At 37.9% G+C, this 22,850-nt stretch overlaps 1 protein-coding gene across 1 annotated transcript; it reads right to left on the bottom strand.

Moving 5' to 3' along the window:
- Window positions 1–1,168: 1,168 nt before the first annotated feature.
- On the bottom strand, window positions 1,169–10,012 carry LOC131994911 (uncharacterized). The gene is made up of 2 exons (XM_059362057.1): window positions 9,414–10,012; window positions 1,169–1,921 (listed from the first exon to the last, which is right to left on the bottom strand). Exons 1-2 carry the CDS (start codon window positions 9,479–9,481, stop codon window positions 1,465–1,467), a joined length of 525 nt encoding a protein of 174 aa, XP_059218040.1. The 5' UTR covers window positions 9,482–10,012; the 3' UTR covers window positions 1,169–1,464.
- Window positions 10,013–22,850: the final 12,838 nt, after the last annotated feature.

The raw sequence follows: 22,850 nt of genomic DNA on the forward strand, positions 1-22,850 counted from the left end.
AAATCGGTAAATAACCTGATAAAGCTGTCATATAAATCGATCTATGATCTTGACTTCTTGAGCCTCTAGAGGGCGCAATTTTCATTCGATTTGTAGAACGGCTTCTCTTATGAATTTCAACATACGTGTCTAATATGGTCTAAATCGAGCAATAACTTGATACAGCTCCCATATAAACCTATCTCCCGATTTTGCTTCTTGAACCCCTACAAGCGCAGTTCTTATCCGAATGAACTGAAATATTACGCAATGACTTCTACAATGTTCGGCATTCATTTATGGTCCGAATCGGACAATAACTTGATATAGCTCCAATAGCATAACAGTTCTTATTCAATATTCTTTGTTTGCCTAAAAAGAGATACCGCTCATAGAACTCGACAAATGCGATCCATGGTGGAGGGTATATAAGATTCGGCCCGGCCGAACTTAGCACGCTCTTACTTGTTTAATTTTATTTGTCACAGAACATATTTTTCAATATCTGTCAATTAATGATTACACACTTCTTTGCAAACAATAATTAATAGACATCATTCATCGAAAAAATCAAATGATTTTGATTTTTCAGTCATGACTGATGGGTATGTGTACATGTGACGCATACACCTTTGTTTTTACCAAATCTATTACAATGTGCCATGTAAACATGCATCAGATGTGCCATGTAAACTCAGCATTAAAGTAGGCTAACTTGACAGATTTCCTTTATAGAACTGTCAAATAAACCTACTACAAAATTGTTTTAAGTTTTGTGATTACCGGTGTTTTTATTTATAGTGAAATGAAATGGAAATAGAATTTGTAGCAGTTTTAAGCGATTTTTTTTTTTTTTTTTGTTTTAAAGCAAATTTATAATTATGATTTTAGTAGATATTTTGATTGCTGCAATTTGAAATCATTAGAAAATGCAATGAAAATTTTGCCCATTGTTTGTGGGCGAAGGGAATAGTAGCGGAGTAGGGTGATGACCAAAGCTGCTGAAACTGAGATGAGAGGATTTGAGACTTCAGACTTCACCCAAGAGTAAAACGTGGACTGTATGAGATTTGTTGTGCAGAATTCCAGAAACAAATGTAGAAACCAATTGCCTGTCCTCATGTAGGATCTCAATAGTTGTGGTTTTGTGCCAATGGGAATAAAAGCAAAAATAAGAGATTGACACAAGTCGAGTTTTAGAGGCTTGGTTTATTTCAGAGTTTGAGGGTTTGTGCTTACCGCCTAAGTTACAAAATAGAAGTGAGTTAACCTGGGGCATAATACCTGCCAAGTCATAAGTACATCCAACAGATATTGGTTATTAAATTGTAATGATTGAATATTTAAATGGTATTCATTATTTTCGTTAAATACTAAGTAGTTTTTAAACTGTAAATTAACTTCAAAGGCATATAACGTATAAATTCAAACGCTTCTTAATAAAGAAAATTTATAAAAAATTCAAAATGAAAATAAGTCTAAAGTTTACTTTAGACATGCCGCCGGGCCGGAAGATGAACATAAGACGGAGGCTAAAGCACGAATTGCCTCGGATAGAATTTGTTGGTTTGATCCTGGCGTGTGATTGGAACGTTGGTTTTTAACCCATTTGGTTTGGGTTTTGGTTGGTCTGTTGGCCGTTCTGCTATTAGTTTGGTTGACATTTTGCTCGCTTTGTCGTGACATTATTTCCGGGTACATCGAATGCAGGAGTGTGTGATGTGGTCTTTGGCAGCGTTGACACATGTTTGCGGACCGACAGTCTCGGAAACGATGGCTTCTCGCAAGGCAGTTGACACAGTACATCTCTTTTAATACGACAATGTTACGTTGCCTTGGAGTCATATCTAAGAATCGTGGACAAACCTTCAAAGCATGAAAACGATCACATAACTTGCATTTGTATATGTTTGGCTGACGACGCCCATTCATGGATGGCGACCTGGAAAACGACATTTGAATAAAATATGTATAGATGTGTATAAATGATAATGTGAAATGTGTTAGTTATCGTTATTAGAGTCAGCGTACGGTAGATAGCACAACTTTGCAATGGGTCGATTTATAACTCCCGTGGATGTACGTACATCCACTATACGAATCTTTCCATCTGTACCTGGATACGTTTTCTCAATTCTACCCATGCGCCACTCACTTGGGGGAAGCAAATCGTCGATAACTATAACAAAGTCATCAACTTTCAAATCCGGGGCAGTGTATTTCCATTTATATCTTTTATGCAAAGCCTTTAGGTAGTCTTCTTTCCAGCGTTGTGCAAACTGATGATGCAAAGCTTTTAATTTTATCCATCGGTTTATGACTGAAATGCTAGGTGATAATGGCTCCGGAAGGGACATAATAGGGCTACCTTTTAAAAAATGACCAGGTGTGAGTGCTTTTAACTCTGAAGGATCTTCTGACAGCGGTGAAATAGGTCGAGAATTCAGAACACCTTCTATTCGCGCGAGTAGAGTGGAAAATTGTTCAAAATCAAACTTATGGGAACCGGCTATTTTCTTAAAATGAGTTTTAAAGCTTTTTACAGCGGCTTCCCATAGACCGCCCATGTGAGGTGCATGTGGGGGAATAAAATTCCACTCAAAGCCGTAAGTAGCATACTTTTGTGACACGTCATGGGAAGTTATCTTTACAAATTGTGAAAATTCCCGTAGCAATGCTCTACTGGCTCCTACAAAATTGCGACCATTATCCGAAAACATCTTATGGGGGAGCCCCCGCCTCCCAACAAAGCGAGCGAAAGCTGCTTGAAATGCGGCAGAGGACAAGTCCGAGCATGGCTCTAAGTGTATTGCCTTCGTTGCAAAACACACAAAGACACTAACGTATCCCTTAGTACTTGGGGACCGTCGAAGCGAAGAACTTTTAAGATCAAACGGACCGGCGAAGTCTACTCCGGTGACATGAAACGGAGGAGAAAGAGTACATCTTTCAACTGGTAAAGGGGCCATTATTTGCGAACTAGGTTTCTGTTTATAAATAATGCATATTTTACATTTGTGTATAATGCTTTTGATTCTAGGTTTCAGACGAGGGATATAAAATTCGGTTTGCACGAGTCTACACATTAAGTTGCATTCACCGTGTCCAACAAATACATGCAAATGACTTAAAAAAAGCTGGCAAAAACGTGAGTTACCAGGGATTATAATTGGGTAACGTTCCTTGTATGGAAGCATTGAGTTAGATAGCCTCCCATTAATACGCAAAATCTGATCGCAGTCTAAAAATGGATTGAAAGTAGACAAACTACTATTCTTTGGAATGGGCTTTGAATCTAATAATGCTTTATATTCATCCTCATAATAGCGTTGTTGCGAGAGTAAAATCAAACGCGTTTTAATGAATTGTAACTCTTTTTGGTTCAAATTAATACCTTCAAATCTATGAGAGGTCCGAAATTGGGAACGAGAATTATAATAGAAACGATATACATATGAAAGAACCCTTAGTGCTCGTGTATACGAAGAAAAACGTTGTAAAACGTCATTTACTTTTGTCTCGGCATGAAACACTTCTGAAACAATTCTCGGTTTGGGTACTGTTAACGAGATTTTCTTCGGCCAACCTGATTCAGGTCTTGTCAACCAAGGGGGGCCATTCCACCATAAGGGATTACACTGGAGATCTTGAGGTTTGCAGCCGCGAGTGCCAAGATCAGCGGGATTATCATGGGTAGGTACGTACCTAAATTTCGCATTCGGAACCAAATCGAGTATTTGAGAGGTGCGATTTGCGACATACGTTTCCCACGTCATTGGTGGTTTGGATAACCATCCAAGTACAATTGACGCATCTGTCCAGAGTATGATAGTAGAAATATCGAAATCGAGAACACTTGTAGTATATTTAATTAGTTTCGCCAAAAGTAAGGCACCGTTGAGCTCTAATTTGGGAAGAGATATCGTCTTTATGGGAGCAACTTTGCTTTTTGCAGCAAGTAAATTGCAAAATACTGATGATGTGGTAGTCTGGGATCGAACATAGACACATGCGCAATATGCCGCTTTTGAGGCGTCACAAAATCCATGTAACTCCACCTTATCCGTGGGCATGTGCTTAATCCACCTTGGGATTGCTATCTGTTCAATGTGTGAGATATCGTTTAACAAATTTCTCCATATATAGAGAGATTCAGAGCTAATTTCCTCATCCCAACTTATGTCCTCCAGCCAAAGCTGTTGCATGAGAATTTTTGCTCTGATAATAATGGGAGTTATCCAACCCGCTGGGTCAAACAACTGTGCAACTTTCGACAACACTTGACGTTTCGTTACTTTCGCCTGCTCTTGCATAGGAATTGCAGTGTAGGAAAATTGATCGCTTAATGCGTTCCATTTCATTCCTAATGTCTTGGTAGAACTGGTTTCGGATAAGCTTAAGAAGTTTAGATCATATAAATCTTCCTTACGTATGTGAGCGAGTAAGCGTGTGTCATTGGCAGTGATTTTCTTCAAGGGAAACCCTGCAGTATTGAGTACTGCCATGAGTTTTGCTTGGGAGTCGAGTGTTTCTTCAATGGTAAATCCACCAGACAGAATGTCATCGACATAAGTTTCTTTACGTAAAATTTTGGAAATTTGAGGGAACTCTTCTTCCGTATCCGAAGCGAGTTGAAGTAATGTTCTTATAGCCAAAAATGGGGCACAATTTATCCCAAAAGTAACTGTGCTTAATTGATAATCTTTAATGGGGCTCTTTGAATCTCTTTGGAATAAAATCCGTTGGTAGGGTCTATCCTCGGGATGTACCTTAATTTGACGGTACATTTTCTGAATGTCTCCATTATAAACATATTTAAATTTTCTCCAATTGAGAATAGTAGATACCAAATCCGCTTGAAGTGTTGGACCTGTGTATAATACGTCATTTAGAGAGCACCCTGAGTTCGTCTTACGGGAAGCATTAAAAACAACTCTAACTTTAGTTGATTTATGCTCGGGGCGGACTACCGCATGATGTGGGAGGTAAAATGAATAAAATTTACCTTGGGAGCAAATTTCTTGTGGCGATATCTCCTCCATATGGCCTAATGTAATATACTCATTCAGAACTGAGATATACTCGTCATGAAGCTCTGAATCACGGGACAGCGACTTCTCCAATCTGGCATATTGTCCCAGAGCGAGAAACCTAGATGGGCCTAGGTAAACATTTTGGGGAAAGTCTCGTTTGAAAGGGAGACGTACCACATAGCGCCCATCTGAGTCACGGGTTGTTGTGGTAGCATACAGCTCTTCACAATATCTATGGGATTCTGGAATTTGTGGAGTTGAAGGAATCTCTTCAATTTCCCAAAATTTCCGAAGTAAGTCGCTAAGAACCGCCCCTTCGGAAGGTACAACATTTGTAGTGAATGAGTGACTGGTCTCTGTTGGCACTGGACCACTGAGAACCCAGCCGAAAATTGTGTTATATGCAGATGCCACCCCACATATATTTCTGACAATGCCATCGAGATTAATATGACGTTCAGAGTCATTACCTAATATTAAATCGATATTTGAGCACTTGTTAAAATTTGGATCTGCCAAATCAAGTTTTCTGAGTTCGGGAGAGTCAGGCTTTTTGAAAGAGACGGATGGCAACTTGTTAGTTAACTTGGGTAAAATTATTGCATTAACTGAGCAATGAAAATCGTGCTTTCGTGAGTATAGTACGAGGTCACATTCCTTGTCGGCCTTTTGTACCGCCGCTCCTATTCCCCCAACTTCAAAAAAGGATCTTCGATAAGGGATTTGTAATAAGTTTCTGATTTTCTCAGATAGGAAGGATCTTTGTGACCCAGGGTCGATTAATGCCCTAATCGTAAAAAGTTCGCCGTTGTATTTTATCTGAACTAAAGCCGTTCTTAACAAAATGGTTTCATTATTAAAGGTGACATTCGCCTGAGTCTGTTTCGGTGTCTCACTCGATGTCGTTGCATCCTTTGTATCAAATTTCTCAATTGTGTTGGAAGAAGACAAAAGAGTTTTGCCATTCGCAGGCCCAGAGTTCATCGTCGTCCTATCCTCTAAGTGCAACAAAGTATGATGCCGTTTTCTGCACGACAGACATGAGCTCTTACTTTTACATTTGTTTTTAGTGTGTCCAATGGAGAGGCAATTATTGCAGTATTTATTCCTAAAGATGAAATCAATTCGCTCCTGGATAGAGAATTTACGGAATTCAGGGCAAATTCGAATACTATGACATTCTTCGCACAACAGACAGGGTGTAAGACTCTCCTGGGATGCATATGTCTGTATCTTTATGGAACTCCGGGACGTTGAATGCTCTGGAAGGCTTTGCCTCTCTTTCGTGGATTTGAAACTCGAAATTCTTTCCACTACCTCGAATCTGTTCACCAAAAATGTATCCATCTGTGTCCATGTGGGAAGTTCACGGTGGGATCTCAATGACTGTTCCCACTGAGATATGGTCACCTCAGGGAGTTTGGTTGAAATCAAATAAATCAGTATTGGATCCCAACTATCAACTTTAACTTCTAAAGAATTCAATGTACAAAGGCAATCATTTACAGTGGAGTGAATTTTCTGTAGAGATTCACTATCCTCTACATCAGCAACAGGGATGTTAAACAAAATTTTCAACTGATTGTCGACAAGGACCCGCTTGTTCTCATATCGTGTTTTAAGAGCCGTCCAGGCAAGGTTGAAATTCTCATCGCACAGTGGATACCTTTTTACAATTGCGCCTGCATTGCCTCTAGTCTTGTTACGTAAATGATAAAGCTTCTGTGCGGGGGTAAGTTTTGGGTGATTTACGTAAACAGCCGTGAACATGTCACGAAAAGAAGGCCATTCTTCGTAACCACCTTTGAAAACTTCGGTGTCACATGGGGGGACCTTTATATAAATGTCAGGGTTGTCTGGAAATTGAGGGCTGACTGGGGTTCGAGGATCGAGACTTTGTCTCGTCATGCTCCTAGTACCTGTTCTACCGGATATCCTTAGAACATCCGTAATTTGCGATCGTGTTTCATAGTAAGCCTCCGAGCAGACATTGAAGTTAATCTTTGCGTTCTGCTTGAAGTCTTTTGTGTTAAACGATTCGGGGGACAACATGAGATTCTCATAGTCTACTTGCAGTCTTTTCCATCTACATTCCAAATCCTCAAGCTTGATTTCAAGAAGGGTGTCTGTTTGATCAGTTATATCACTCTTTTCGAACGATGTACAGAAACTGATCATATGATCGCAGTCGAATAGAAATCGTTCATGAATCGGTGAGGGTTTGACCACAGAGCCACCTGTAGTAGACGTGCTCTGTCCTGCTGGCTCTGTCATCTCTATCCCAAAAAATGCGGGTAAAATCCTATAGAATGATTCCAAAATCGATTTGAGGCCAATATCACAACGACCGCTAAATGTCAAAAAAAATTAAATCGTTTCCACTGAAGTCTTCCTTTGGCGGTTGAATACGTGTGTATAACTTTTGGGTTTATCGTGACCCTATTTGCTGGGATAGCATTCAAATTTTGTTATAGACACAACGATATATACTGCGACAGAAAGACGTAAAATCCGTGTTGTGAATAACTTTAGGTATATTGTAAACCTATTTGCGGGGTATGCGTTAAAAGTTAGCTATAGACACACGAAAGGAAGCAGGAAATTTCAAATGAAGCCGAAAGTTCAAAGCTCCATTAATTAAATGTGGAGGAATGGAATCTTAGGACGAATTTGGATATTCGTTAGGCAAGTCTAAATACGTTGCCCAAGGTTTGCAATATACTGTAACTGCTGGAAAAGTTATAGCACCAATAATTCATAATAAATGAACCAATATGAGTCGTACTTTGACAATAATTATTTATTTCCGATCATACGCAACAATTGTTTGTGCATAAATAACGTCTCACTGTATGCGCCGTGAGCTGCCTAAAATTTATAAATATCAAGATATTTGGGTTTCAAAAAAAATATATTCTTCTCTTTCCACTTTCACCCCTGAAGTGGTCATATATTGCTGGAAAAACTTCTGTTCATAAATTGATTTATGTATCATGGGAGTATCTCATAACCCTTTTTTTAAAAATTCTAAACATATTCTTAATCTGTTCTTCAATTCTGCGAACCTTTCTTAAATAGTGCTAAAGATCCATCGTTGTTGACATACAGCTTGGCATTCAGAAAAGTATAATGGATAGTCTATATATGTACGTAGGGTATAAGACGAGTAAGACTGAAATTACCTTGCTATCTATTCCAGTATATTTTGTTATTCCTCCTTTCACCTTAATTTCGCGCGCACCGATTTTTCTTGTTTTTACAATTCGCACTGATATTCTTCAAAGTAACTGCTAATCCAACCATAAAAACACTCAATTAAGTGCTTTTCATTTTAATTTTTCCTCTTTTTTTTTTTTTTTGCTATTTACACAAAGACAGCCTTTAACTGTTATATATTTTGTACCAAATGTTTAATTTGTTTCCAACTGTATTACACTTTTAGAGATCGATGACATGTGTGGGTTTTAATGCTATAAAGCAGTATTCTCTTCTGCTAAATTTGAATTCTCTGCTAAGTCAAGCTTTATCACTTTTGTTTTAAGCACTGACACTCAAGTAGTGAGAAAAGATGAGAACTAGATTTAGCTACAAGTAAAATGTGAAATAATATCTCTTCAAACACTTTTCACTCATTTGTAAGAAGTGATGAGAAAATTACTCAAAATATGAGTAAAAGAGAGATGAAGATGGTGAGATGAAATGAAAACGAATGATGGGATTCAGCCAAACTTTGTAGTCTTTTCAGTAATTGGATTACAAAAAAAGGGAATAAGAGTGATTGGAAATAAATGGAGGTAAATTGAAATTGAAATAGACTTGAAATTTGTGGATGAAAGAAATTGTAAAAAACCGCTATATCACTATCTCTCGTTCTCGCACTTTAATATGCATGGTTATGTGTCATGGCTTATGTTGTTTTTGCAATTTCTGATTCTTGATTCTCCTAATTCTATCGTAATTTTTACCACATGTTATGCAATTTTGTACCGTAATTTTATGACATATATATATATTTTTTTTTAAATTTTTTTTTTCTTTTTAGGTTAGGCACTAAGTCGAAACTTTTCACATGTGTAACATAAATTAAGATTGGCTATCAAATTTTTGGCTCATTTGCATCGATTTAGAGAAATTTATCCAAATATTTTATAGACCTTTTTATAACCTCAAATTTTACAGATTAATATTCTTTTTTCCAACAATTTGCAAAGGACTTCACTAGAGTATTGCAATTACGAATGTAAGCAAATTTTTTCTTTGATTTTCGGTGTTTCCGATATTTAATTAGTCAATAATTCTACCTTTTTATTAAGCACTTTTACCGCTCTCAAATTTTCAAACGAACGCATGAAGGGTTACCGGCAAACTACTTTGTTAGTTTTTTCTTCTACGTTTCCTTACCTCCTGCTTTGTCTATTATTTCTTTGAGAATTACGCTGAGTTGAGCTTTCTCTTCTCGAATGGACCATGTTTGTGGGCGAAGGGAATAGTAGCGGAGTAGGGTGATGACCAAAGCTGCTGAAACTGAGATGAGAGGATTTGAGACTTCAGACTTCACCCAAGAGTAAAACGTGGACTGTATGAGATTTGTTGTGCAGAATTCCAGAAACAAATGTAGAAACCAATTGCCTGTCCTCATGTAGGATCTCAATAGTTGTGGTTTTGTGCCAATGGGAATAAAAGCAAAAATAAGAGATTGACACAAGTCGAGTTTTAGAGGCTTGGTTTATTTCAGAGTTTGAGGGTTTGTGCTTACCGCCTAAGTTACAAAATAGAAGTGAGTTAACCTGGGGCATAATACCTGCCAAGTCATAAGTACATCCAACAGATATTGGTTATTAAATTGTAATGATTGAATATTTAAATGGTATTCATTATTTTCGTTAAATACTAAGTAGTTTTTAAACTGTAAATTAACTTCAAAGGCATATAACGTATAAATTCAAACGCTTCTTAATAAAGAAAATTTATAAAAAATTCAAAATGAAAATAAGTCTAAAGTTTACTTTAGACACCCATGAACATTCCACTAAGGAACAGGGACAAACTTCTCACATATCAATTAGTGCAGTCCGATACAAGTTTAAGCTCAATGATAGGGGCCTCCTTTTTATAACAGAGTCCGAACGGCGAGCCGCAGTGTGACACCTTTTTGTAGAGAAGTTTTACATGGCATAGTACCTCACAAATGTTGCCAGCATTAGAAGGAGAAAACCACCGCTGAAATTTTTTTATGACGGTCTCGGCTGGATTCGAACTTAGGCGTCATAGCATCATAGTCGGACATGCTAACCTCTGCGCTACGGTGGCCTCCATTAGTAATTTATCTGATAAAATCATTGTAAGTTATCTGATAAAATCATACTTTATCTACATTTTGAATTTACTCGGCCTTTTATGGAGTTTTTTTTGTCATATTCTGAGGCTATTTATATATGAAGCCTACAATTACGTTCTTGCCCTTTTTCAATTTTAACAATCGATTTAAAAAATGTTTTCATAAAATCTATAAGACTTTGGGATTTCTTGGGAATATGACAAATCGCAGCTATTCTCCAAAACGCTTCTACATTCACCTTGCTGCATAATTACTATTTCAAATGGCCATTTGTATTAAAAAGGTGCGCAATTTTTGAGCACAACCATTTAGCAGCTGTTATTTTGTTGGTGATTTCCTTCCACCGATTCCTCCACCTCCCCTTTGTTTGGTGGTCTTGAGACATTTGCAATTTAAAGTGGTGGGTTCGTGGTGCAAAAAGATCATCAAACTTGTTTTGTGATTTTTTTTTTAATTTTTTTGGCGTTGAGCACTCATGCATCTTGAACCCTTCTTGCTTTTTGAGCTTTGGTGTCTGGGCTGTGGTCTGTGGTCTTAGTGTCCCAAAAAGATTTGGCGCGCAGGTTAGTGGCAGGCACCAAACAATGGGACAATGACGGCAAGTTTCGTTGTTTGGTTTGTTCTTCTTTTTTTGGCTCAAAAACTAAGCGCGCAAAATTTTAAGATTTTTTTAAGGTAGTCTGCTGGCAGTTGTTGTTAAAGTTTCGCGTGGCAGGTGCAATTTTGTGTGTTGAGCAAGGCTTTGACGTCTTAGCATTAGCTCAAAGTCTTACACAGAATTTAAGTGTTTTACTTGGCCCTTTGGTTTGTTGTTTCAGTGATTTTCTTGTACTTTAGGGAAATATTAACATTAGGGTGTCATAAAAAAATTTAAAAGTCAACTCTCGGGAAAGGTGAAACTGTAAGTGAAAAGACTTGGGCCGGGGATTTTGGTCTGCCCAAGTATATAAGACATTAACGACAATATCAAAGGGATGACAATTGCAATAGTGGCTACTTGTAACATAGTTGTTCGGTCTGAAAAGTAAGAAAGCCCAAGAAAAACCCTGTTTGATGCGGAATTTTCGTTTCATTGGGTAAATTGTGGGGTTCATGACATAAGTAAAGGGTGATTTTTTTGAGGTTAGGATTTTCATGCATTAGTATTTGACAGATCACGTGGGATTTCAGACATGGTGTCAAAGAGAAAGATGCTCAATATGCTTTGACATTTCATCATGAATAGACTTACTAACGAGCAACGCTTGCAAATCATTGAATTTTATTACCAAAATCAGTGTTCGGTTCGAAATGTGTTCAAATTTTGACAAATTTTGTTCAGCGATGAGGCTCATTTCTGGTTGAATGGCTACGTAAATAAGCAAAATTGCCGCATTTGGAGTGAAGAGCAACCAGAAGCCGTTCAAGAACTGCCCATGCATCCCGAAAAATGCACTGTTTGGTGTGGTTTGTACGCTGGTGGAATCATTGGACCGTATTTTTTCAAAGATGCTGTTGGACGCAACGTTACGGTGAATGAACACATTTCGAACCGAACACTGATTTTGGTAATAAAATTCAATGATTTGCAAGCGTTGCTCGTTAGTAAGTCTATTCATGATGAAATGTCAAAGCATACTGAGCATCTTTCTCTTTGACACCATGTCTGAAATCCCACGTGATCTGTCAAATACTAATGCATGAAAATCCTAACCTCAAAAAAATCACCCTTTATAAGGGACAAAGTGGTACAGGGCATGCCGTAGGTGGGCATCTTATTGCCACTATTGTGCGATGTTAGATGTACGATCGATCCGTGGAGCGAATATAGATTTGGATCATTGCCCTGTTGCAGCAAAGCTTCGCACCCGTTTGAACATGGCGAGGAAAGCATGATTTGACACTACACGGAAGCTGGACATTGAAAAGCTGCAAACAATAAAGTTCGGAATTCTAGCAAAGAGTTAAACATCAAACCGATGGCTTTGGTGCAGGCACATCCTCCTGCAGAGACAAAGAAGGAAATCAGGTAACTCACACATATAACATGCTGAGGATATGCAAACAACACTTTACCCAACTGTTAGTGTCCGACGATGGCGGCGAAGTGGATACCGCAGAACCAATCCATGATGATTTTATGGAATGTTTACCTCCTAGTCGGAATGAGGTCCAAGTAGCAGTGACCCGACTGAAGAACGGCAGCAGGTGCTGACGGGTTACCAGCTGAACCATTTAAGACTGGAGGCGACACACTAATAAGGCGTATGCATCAGCTTGTATGCGCAATCTGGCTAGAAGAATGCATACTCGATGATTGGAACTTCAGCATACTTTGTTCCTTACACAAGAAAGGAGACAAGACTGAATGTTGGCACATTCAGTCTTGTCTCCAGAGGATAAGTCTTCTCCCCATTACATACTCTCGAGAGTACTGTGTGAAAGATTAAAACCCAAAGTCAATCAGATAATTGGGCCCTATCAATGCGGCTTTAGACCTGGTAAATCCACCCTAGGCCAGATATTCACACTGCGCCAAATGCTGGAAAAGACCCGAGAACGACAATTCAACACCTACCATCTCTTTGTTGACTGAAAAGCCGCTTTCGAAACCCCTATACGTTCAAAGGTATTTCAAGCATGTCTGAGTTTGGTATCCCTGCAAAATTAATAGGACTCTGCAGGATGACACTTGCTGATATACGATTCTCAGTAATAATAGGAATGAATCTCTTCGAACCATTTAATACCAAACGAGGTTTCAGACAAGGAGACAGCCAGTCGTGTGATCTCTTTAATATCCTGCTGGAGAAGATTATAAAAGATGCAGATGTGAATAGATATGGCATACTAATCACAAGTGAACACATGCTACTCGCCTATGCCGACGAAGATGTCGGTCACCGGAAGAGTAACTGCAGCCTTTGAACAAATGGAAAGAGAGTCACTGAAAATGGGTCTGGCAGTAAATAGAGATAAAATTAAATGGATGGTTTCAACTCCTAAAACGCCTTGTACAACCGATCAGATAAAGAAAATGGAGAAATTTATGGACCACAACTTTGAGATAGTCAGCAACTTTGTCTACCCCGGCACCGCCGTAACCAAAACTGGAGAATATAGACGTCGTATGAACCACGAGCCGTATGACAACGATAGCATAGTTACACGTATCAAAACGGTTGCATTGGCTAGGTCATCTTGTCAGAATGGATGAAGAAGCTCCAGCAAAGAAGTCTTTTGAAGGCAAACACGGTGGCACACGCAAACCTGGACGTCCAAAAACCTGATGGAAAGATCAAGCGGTGGGAGACAACTTGAAACTTGGCGTCAGAGATTATAAAATGAGCGAAGAAGATCAAGGTGCTTGGAACGCTTTTCTACGTTCGGCTAGTGGGACAAATGTTCTGTCAGAGCCAATTAAAGTAAAGTAAGAGTCAGCTATGAGACTTATGTCAATGGGAGAATGGATAGCAACAGGCCATATCATTACGGCATAAACTAATATGAGTGTGGCACGATTCTCATCATTCGGGTGGCGGGTCAAAGCGGAGTAAAGGGGAATGAAAGGGCAAACGAAGTGCCCGACCATCGGTAAATTGGTGAATGCGAAACCTTTTGGGGTGATATGGGCAGGGAATGTTAAACGTTCGGTAGGACGACGAAAATCCTATGGAGGTATCCATATGGAGAGCTATTACTGAGAGAAATTAGGAAGGAAGTCAGTATGGTGCCATTATGGGACACATAGAACTACGGGCGTACTAGCTTGAAAGTTTTGCTGTCTCCGATAGATGACCGGATAGGGCTAAATTGGCTTAGAATGTCATAGCATTTAAGAATAAGAATACTCTTAAGAGACTAAGACCAAAGTCTTGAGGTGCTACGAAGTTAGTTAATCCGAATCTAATAGTAAGGGTATAATTTTGTTAATTTAATTTTGCAAAAGTGATTCGTACAGATTTTTTTTTTCAATTCCTAAAGCAAATACATATAACGACAATAAAAGGCAACCTAAAGGCATAAAAACATTACTCCCTTCATTAAAAAGAACCCTTATCTTAGATATGTATGCCATAATGCATTTAAATATTCCTCCTCATTCAAACGCTGTTGGCTGATATTCTAGATATTTTGTGATTTTTATTTATGCGAATCATGAAACCAAAAATAAAAAAAAGAATTTACAACGAGTCATAAAAATGTAAAATATGTCCTGTCACACGCATAGCCAGCTTGTAAAAAAATTCTTGGTATTCATGCATAGGATTGCAAAGTAAACCCGCATATGTGTTAAGCAGTGCGCCGCAATATTCTACAAGCACAAAACCGCTTTGCACATGCGCATTTTGGTGTAGACGCATACACGCATGTGACATTTTCTGCTTTGTGCCAAACTTGCCCTCAACACCGTTGTTATCCTTGACGAGTATGATGGTGGTTATCGTAAATTCTTTTAATGGATCAGTGATCAGCTATGGATGAGTGCCTATTGATGAATAGATGTCATTAAAGGAGCAATGGATTTCATGTGGTTTATTCACATTACATCTAAGCTATACAAATTGTTGGGAATTTTTGCTTTCATTTGCTTTACTTCATGTATAGAAATGCAATCGTTAATTGAAATCGATATTTCGTGATGTTGTCCTTTTAAGCAGCCTTACAGGGAAAATGTAAATAATTTGTTGTGAACTTTTTTGTCAAAGGTAAGAAGCCATAATAGGTTAGATTATCATCTTTTTGTTCTCATAATGAGGGAGAATTTATCGTCAGTTGCGGGCTTACCGTCAATGCCATCATGTTAGATTTTAAGAGAATTTGATTGCAGCAAAGGCTTTATATGAATATGGGCTAAGATGACCTATTGGTATTTCACAACACTTCTCAGTAGTTTAATTCAATTGAAAGCCATACACAAAGAACATTGCGAATACGTTGAAAATATAAAGTCCGATCAAAAAATAAGCATTATTTTAATATTTTCCATCAATAATTATTCCCTTCAAAGTAATCCCCCCCAGATAATTTTTCCTATCTCGAAACACTTCTGAAAAGCAACTTTATACAGTTTTTTGAATAATTTTTTCGAATAGTTGGAGGTCATACGAGAAGTTGTTGTACGATTTCAATTAAGAAATTCGAAAAGAATTGCGTCATGTATAGGCTGAAGAAGTATAGTCGGGAGTCGTTTTATATGGCAACTCTATCAAGTTATGAACCGATTTTGACCATACTTAACACAATTGTTGGAAGTCATAACAAACATCGCGTACAAAATTTCAGCCAAATCGGATAAGAATTGCGCCGTCTAGAGGCTCAAGAAGTCCATAAAAAGTATATATATTTTTGATTAGCGTAAAATTCTAAGACGATCTAGCCATGTCCTTCCGTCCGTCTGTTAAAATCATGCTACAGTCTTTAAAAATAGAGATATGGAGCTGCATCTTTGCACAGATTCTTTTTTTGTCCATAAGCAGGTTAAATTCGAAGATGGGCTATATCGGACTATATCTTGATATAACCCCCATACAGACCGATCCGCCGATTTAGGGTCTTAGGCCCATTAAAGCCATATTTATTATCCTATTTTTCTATAATTTGGGACAGTGAGTTGTGTAAGACCGCTCGACATCGTTCTTCTATTTGGCCTAGATCGGTCTAGATTTGGATATAACTCTCATATAGACCGTTCTCTCGATTTGAGGTCTTGGGCCCATAAAAGGCGCATTTATTGATCGATATCGCCAAAATTTGACACAGTGAGTTGTGTTAGGCCCTTCGACATCCTCCTTCAATTTGGACCAGATCGGTCCAGATTGGGATATAGCTGCCATATAGAGAGATCTTTCGATTTAAGGTTTTGGGCCCATAAAAGTCGCATTTATTGTCCGATGCCGTCGAAATTTGGGACAGAGAGTTGTGTAGGGCCCTCCGACATCCCTCTTCAATTTGGCCCACATCGGTTCAGATTTGGATACAGCTGCCATATAGATCGATCTCTCGATTTAAAGTCTTGGGACCATAAAAGGCACTTATATAATCCGATTTCGCTGAAATTTGACACAGTGACTTATATGAGGATTTTCAACATCCGTGTCGTATATGGTTTAGATCGGTCTATATTTGGATATGGCTACCAAAAAGACAAATATTTTGTTCTACAAAATTGAATAATGACTTGTACTTATTAGACCACTCAATGTCTGTGTCAAATTTGCGCCAAATCGCACCATATTTCGATATAGCTGCTATAGGGGCATAAATTATGAATATTTCACAGGATTGTGATGAAAAGTGGTTTACATATATACCCGAGGTGGTGGGCATCCAAAGTTCGGCACGGCCCAACTTAACGCCTTTTTATTTGCTTTACTGATGTGTACGTGACTGGCATGGCCTTTTGTATCTAAATTTAAAGAAAAGAGATTATGGAGAGTATAAATTCAGAGGTTATTATAAACAAAGGTGATTATAAACATCCACTGACACACACACACACACACATTTGTATTTTAGTTTAAACGGCAATCATATTCAGCAAACAACAGGCTTTTCAGCAATAAGCCTGCTGCCCGAAAATTGCATTACTACTGCTTTAATAGCAGAACAACTGCTACAATAGCTAAATTAACTGCAATTATTCAGCAGACAGTGTTTGCTATTTTCAGCAAACTTTTTCTATGAGCGTGGTAAAAACTCGACTGTACTTCTAAATTTAGCTAAAAAGTAACTCTGTTTTCCAATATCGACCTAATGAGCTGAATAATTATGTGATCTTCAAAGTAAAAAAAAATGGTCAAAACGTAAAGAGATTTCAATCAAAAATATTCAATAGACCAAATTTTGGCCGAAAAATCGTAAAATCGCTACGTCTTCCACAATAGAAACAAAATGAGACTAAAATTTCTTGCCCGCTAGGCCGAAGATAATTTTTTTAATGATGTGTTTATTTCTCTTTCGATATTAGCTTAATGATCAAAAATTTTATACAATTTTCGCCCTAACGGGCAAATAAAGTTAGATATTAAAAAATTCGGGTGAGCCAAGCCGTGGCTCGAGCCCACGAAGTTGGGACAGCAATGAACGATTGTCGTCGTCTTAACGTTCTGAGCCATTAACGCAGCTTCCAGAACGATGCACAAAACCAAGTGTATACCCTGGAAAAAATTGCAGATATGTGGACAACAAATCCACGCTGCAATAAAACAAACACACATACATTTGGAAAAGTGGCACAGCCAGTAGGACAAAGTGTCAGGATTGGTTGGTGAGTTGCGTGGATTTTATAGAGGTTCTTTCGCAATTTCTTTGTCATAAATACAAGATACCAATGTACGGCCTTTGAAGCCCTCACACCTAAAGATTTCTGATGATGATCCCCCTCCTTACCTAGTGGTCAAAACGCGTCAAATCATGGTTGGTGTGGTGTATCTCCTGTTGCTTTAATTTTTCCATTGTATACAATTTTCGATTACTAAGAGAAATAAACACGAAGCTAAAAATTTTTTCAATGAATTTTTTTTTTGTTCATAGCCCCTAATGAACCAATATTCAAATGAAATAAAAACGAGATTAGTATTATAGTTTGGTACTAAAACCAATACCAGTTCGGTTATAAGTACCAAACGATACTAATCATTTTATATTTCACCCCTACCATGTGTTATTGCTTAATTACCATGCGGCGTTGCTTTAGTATCCATACCGTATGGTACTGAAATGAACACGTTTGATATTAATTTCTCTTTGGGTGTATGCATATATAAGCAAAAAGAAGCAATTTCTAAATAGAAGTTGGAAAATAAATAATCAGTTAAAAGGTTATGTGAGATTGGGCTATAATTAATGTAAATAATTGCTAAAATTATGCCTTGAAATGTGTTATCATTATATAAAAAAAAGTTATGTATTGCATAAATCTCTTTTAACATTGAACAGCTATAGAGATTAACAGCGATAAAATGAAAGAGTCTCAAACGTTGCGAATTTCTGTAACAAAATATTTTCCTCCTTTTACATTGAAATTATCGTCATTTGTCTTATTGATTCATTAAAACAAATTAGTGTGGCGTATCCCCAGATGGGCATTTATCACTTAACACTCTAATTATTGGTAATAAATAATTATTATTCCGTTACGGTTTGTGTTGCTGTGCCATACTCGAAATTTTTCTTCCATCATTACACTGTCCCATATAACAATAACTAATGACTTCCACTCGTTGGAGTGTGTATAAATAGACTCTGAGGGAGGCATATTTCGTCACCAGATGTGGAGAAGAACAGAGTGAAAATTTCATTGACATGATATTATTTACGGAACCTTTACCGAATTATGATATTATGTCATGTCACCATGTAACCAAGTGTCAAGTGAACTTGAATATATAATGGAAATTTGTTCTATAAGCATTAGTTAATGTGTAAACATAGAAATACTATTGAATGTTAAGCTCACAAAACCGATGTCTTGAAAAGAGGAATGAACATAATTTTAGTGAGGTTCTACAAATTGAGTTTAAAAGAAAATTATTTATCTTGACAAATTTTTTCACAGCTTGTGACCCTGTAGTTGCATTCTTTCTTCTGTCAGTTATCAGCTGTTACTTTTAGCTTGCTTTTTTGGGCAACCCAATATAAACCTTCACACGCCCAAACCCAACTGGGTAAGTCCGAGGACATTGATAACTCAGAGAATGTCATAATAAAATCTCCTTGAATTTAGTGGCTGAATTTGTTTTCTCTACAATATAATAATAACTAAACACTAACCTTGATATCACTCAACTGTAGTTAAAAATAGTGGAAATGGTGAACATAACACGCATTATGATCCATAAAATAATATCCTATAGTTTATACAAATTATTAATTCTTGTGGGATAAAGAATGTGTTCCCATATAGCTAGGTACATGAACAACTCATGCAGAAATTTTCCTCTGGTCCATATATTTAACAAAAGATCTTTCCCTCAAGCACTCCAAGTACTGACTCATGTGATTTCGAAAGTGTCTTGAACAGTGTATAGTGTTTTTTCGTCTGACGAGAGGTGGGTTTGCTCTTGAACTGCTTGCTCAATCCAAGGTAGCATCTGTTAGCCAATATTATTCATCGTTTTATTTCAAAACTGATGTCATTTGTTTTGTTCACGACGGAGCCGAGGTATATAAAGTTGCTGACTATCTCAAAATTCTGGTTCCCAAAATTTTCCATTTTCTTTATCTGGTCAGGTGTACAGGGCTTTATAGGAGTTGATACCTTCCACTTTGTCTTATCTCAATTTACAAGATCTTTACTTCATTCTCTTCCGATTTCCGATTCTCTTTCATAAGACTGCAATTGGTTCATCCGGTGACCGACCCATAATATCGATGTCGTCGGCATAAGCATGTAGCATATGTGCATATGTTATCTTGTGAATAGTGTGAAATGTATATTTACACTTGCATCTCGTACAATCTTCTCCAGCGGGATATTAAAGAGATCATACGATAGCCTCTCTCCCTTCCTGAAATCTCTTTGGTTTGAAAAGCAGCAATCCACCTTAAAAATAAGTGCACATGGTAGACATGTAGCGAATGACAAGCTCACACCTTGTACTACCAATCGTTGTAGACTCTTACGACTCTCAACGACCGAAACATAAAATACTCCTTTTAATTCGTTGAGCTTTTGTAATAGTTTTCGCTGATGAGCCTAAAATGATTGCTGGCCGTATTTTACATTTTTAGCGATACTCACGAAGGCCATAACTGAATAGGAAACACACGCACTAACTCCCGTTCAAAGTTATGAGAGCTGAAATTAAATTGCGTGCTTTGTAATTGCTCGGGTAAAGTAAAAAAGTGGTAGTAAGTCTGTCACTTTTGAACAGACGGAGGCTGGCTGCACCTACGTCACTGATAAAAGCAGATCTGATCCAAAAAAGCAAGTGCAAAACAACAACGGATTATATCTATGCTATTTAACAAAACTTGATGTCTCATTCTTCTGCCTGCTTTAGCTTTATATGGCCCTCATCTGAGTGGTGTTCATTTGCAAATAACACACGATGACGGTCGACCAAATTGGCATTGACATCTACTGAACGATTACTAAAACGTTGGCGCATTTCTTACTCTATTGTAATTGTGCGTGTGTTTCTTTGTTTTTATGTGGTATTCGATACAGACAATTGCTTTGGTCAAAGTGGCTATTGAGTTCCAAATTCTGGGTCTCATGCAGTTCTCTGGTTCTAAGATGTAGTTTCCTATTTTAAGTGAGTAACGTATATCAGCAAGCGTCATCCTGCAAAGTCGCATACGTTTTGCAAGGATACCAAGCTCAGACATGGCTTGCAGTACCATTAAACGTATAAGGCTGTCGAAAGCGGCTTTGTATTCAATGATAAGATGGTAGGTGTTCACATGTCTAGGGTCTTATCCAGGATTTGGTGCAGTCTATGATGGATTTACCAGGTCTAAAGCCGCATTGATACTGCCCAATTATCTCATTGGCTTTAGGTTTAAATATTTCACGCAGTACGCTCGAGAGTATTTTTAGTTGGCATTTTCCGTCTTATCACCTTTCTTGTTTACGGGACATTGTATGCTGAGGATCCAATCATCGAGTATGTGTTCTTCTAGCCGGATTGCGCAGATGAGCCGATGCATACGACTTATCACAATGTCGTCTCCGGTCTTAAACAGTTCAGACGGCAACCTATCAACTACCACGTACCATGGACTACAACATCCATAAAAATCCTTTTTAGTTATTGGATTAATCGTTTTTTTTTTGAAAATCCAGGTTCGATTAATCGTCCTAAATTATTCGACTATTTGTTTATTTATAAACGTGTCATTTTCAATTGTTCGATTATTTGAAAGGCCACAAATAATCGAATAACGATAAGTTGAGTGTACACCAATATTTCGGATTACATGCTAATCTAATAATAAAGTGCCTAAAAGTAGGCAAAAGTTTGTTTTGAATCAGTGCTTGTATTATCTAGGTAATTAATGCATATAAATATCTGTAAAGATTTTTATAACTGCCCGCCAAGGATGGAAAAATCAGTACGATGAATTAATGCATATAAATATCTGTAAAGATTTTTATAACTGCCCGCCACGGATGGAAAAATCAGTACGACAGTAACTTTGTCAATACTTTTTCGACTCGAGTAGTAACATTTGAAGCTCTTGAAACATCGAAGCCTACTCGATGAGAAGGGGGAGAATGTGGCTTACATCGTTGCAAGTTGATCCATCAAAGTCCATATGTCAGAAGCATGGAAATAATTAAAGCTTGTCGCTTCAAATTTCTCATATAGTCGATATAATTAAGGCTTGTCGCTCCCAATTTTCTATAGTCGAGAGTGTCTGGCTGGGCAGTTAAACAGTTTACGTGTGTCGTGTGATCACAATCCGAACATACGTCTTGCACGACGGCATCAATCCTTGCTCTGTAAGAGTTGAGGCAGCTGCTTCTATCGGAACTTAATTGAGCCAAGACTACTCTGGTTTACCGGGGGAGGTCAATTTCTTCAGGTGCAATGGGAAGCAGTCGTTCTCCAAGGACTACATCCACCCGGTAGCTATTTACCACATCTGTTACCGTATCTGCATGAATGTTGTCTAGACCCGCTTGATATAGACGTTCTCTCCTGTAGCGCTGAACCTGGCCATGCTCGTACAATCGGTGGAATGGAGGATAGGTAGTGGTTAAACAGTGCCGGAGATATCACCCGGCCTTGGGGAACTCCCTGTTTCACTCTACGATGCTTCGACTTCGTATATATAAATTGTACAAATGACTGGCGACAACACAGATAATTCGCGACCCAACGTTTCAGGCCTGGCTGGAAGGACGTGTTGATGATGTCCTCAAAAAGTTGTGCATGGCTGACCGTGTCGAATGCCTTCGATAGGTCCAGTGCCACGAGGACCGTCCTATCTTATGGCCTGGGCTGATTGAAACAAATGTGTGCGTTGGTGGCATGCAAAGCCATTGTTTTCTCGATATCTGACAACTTTTTATTGAAATTATAAAATTTGTTGTTAAATTTCATAAAATCTCCAATTTAATTGCTCACCACAATATATATATATATATATATATATATATATATATTGAACACAATAAAAACACTTTCAAAAACTTCCCTGTTGACAGATACGAATCACTTGAATCGTAGTATAAACAGGTTTTGGTGATTATCTCAAATCAAGTGGATATGTCTTCTAGTGTAACCATTTATGATCCGATCGGTCTGTAACCTTTTATAGCTTTCATATCGATCTATGCCATATTGCAGAAGCAACTCACTGTTCCAAAGAAATCCAAAGAAATGTATCTCTAGAAAGAATATTAATCGGAATAAATTTGTATTCCGTAAAAATTTTTGCTATTTTTACTAAACCTGTCTTTATGAGTAGGAGCCTGCGTCAAATCGGCCTTTGGAACAATCATTACGATACTTAAATGAAGGATTAGAATAGAGTATAAACCTCAAAGGAATAACCCCGCTCTTGGA

The sequence above is a fragment of the Stomoxys calcitrans genome, chromosome 2, assembly GCF_963082655.1.
Source record: "Stomoxys calcitrans chromosome 2, idStoCalc2.1, whole genome shotgun sequence".
Classification (NCBI taxonomy): domain Eukaryota; kingdom Metazoa; phylum Arthropoda; class Insecta; order Diptera; family Muscidae; genus Stomoxys; species Stomoxys calcitrans.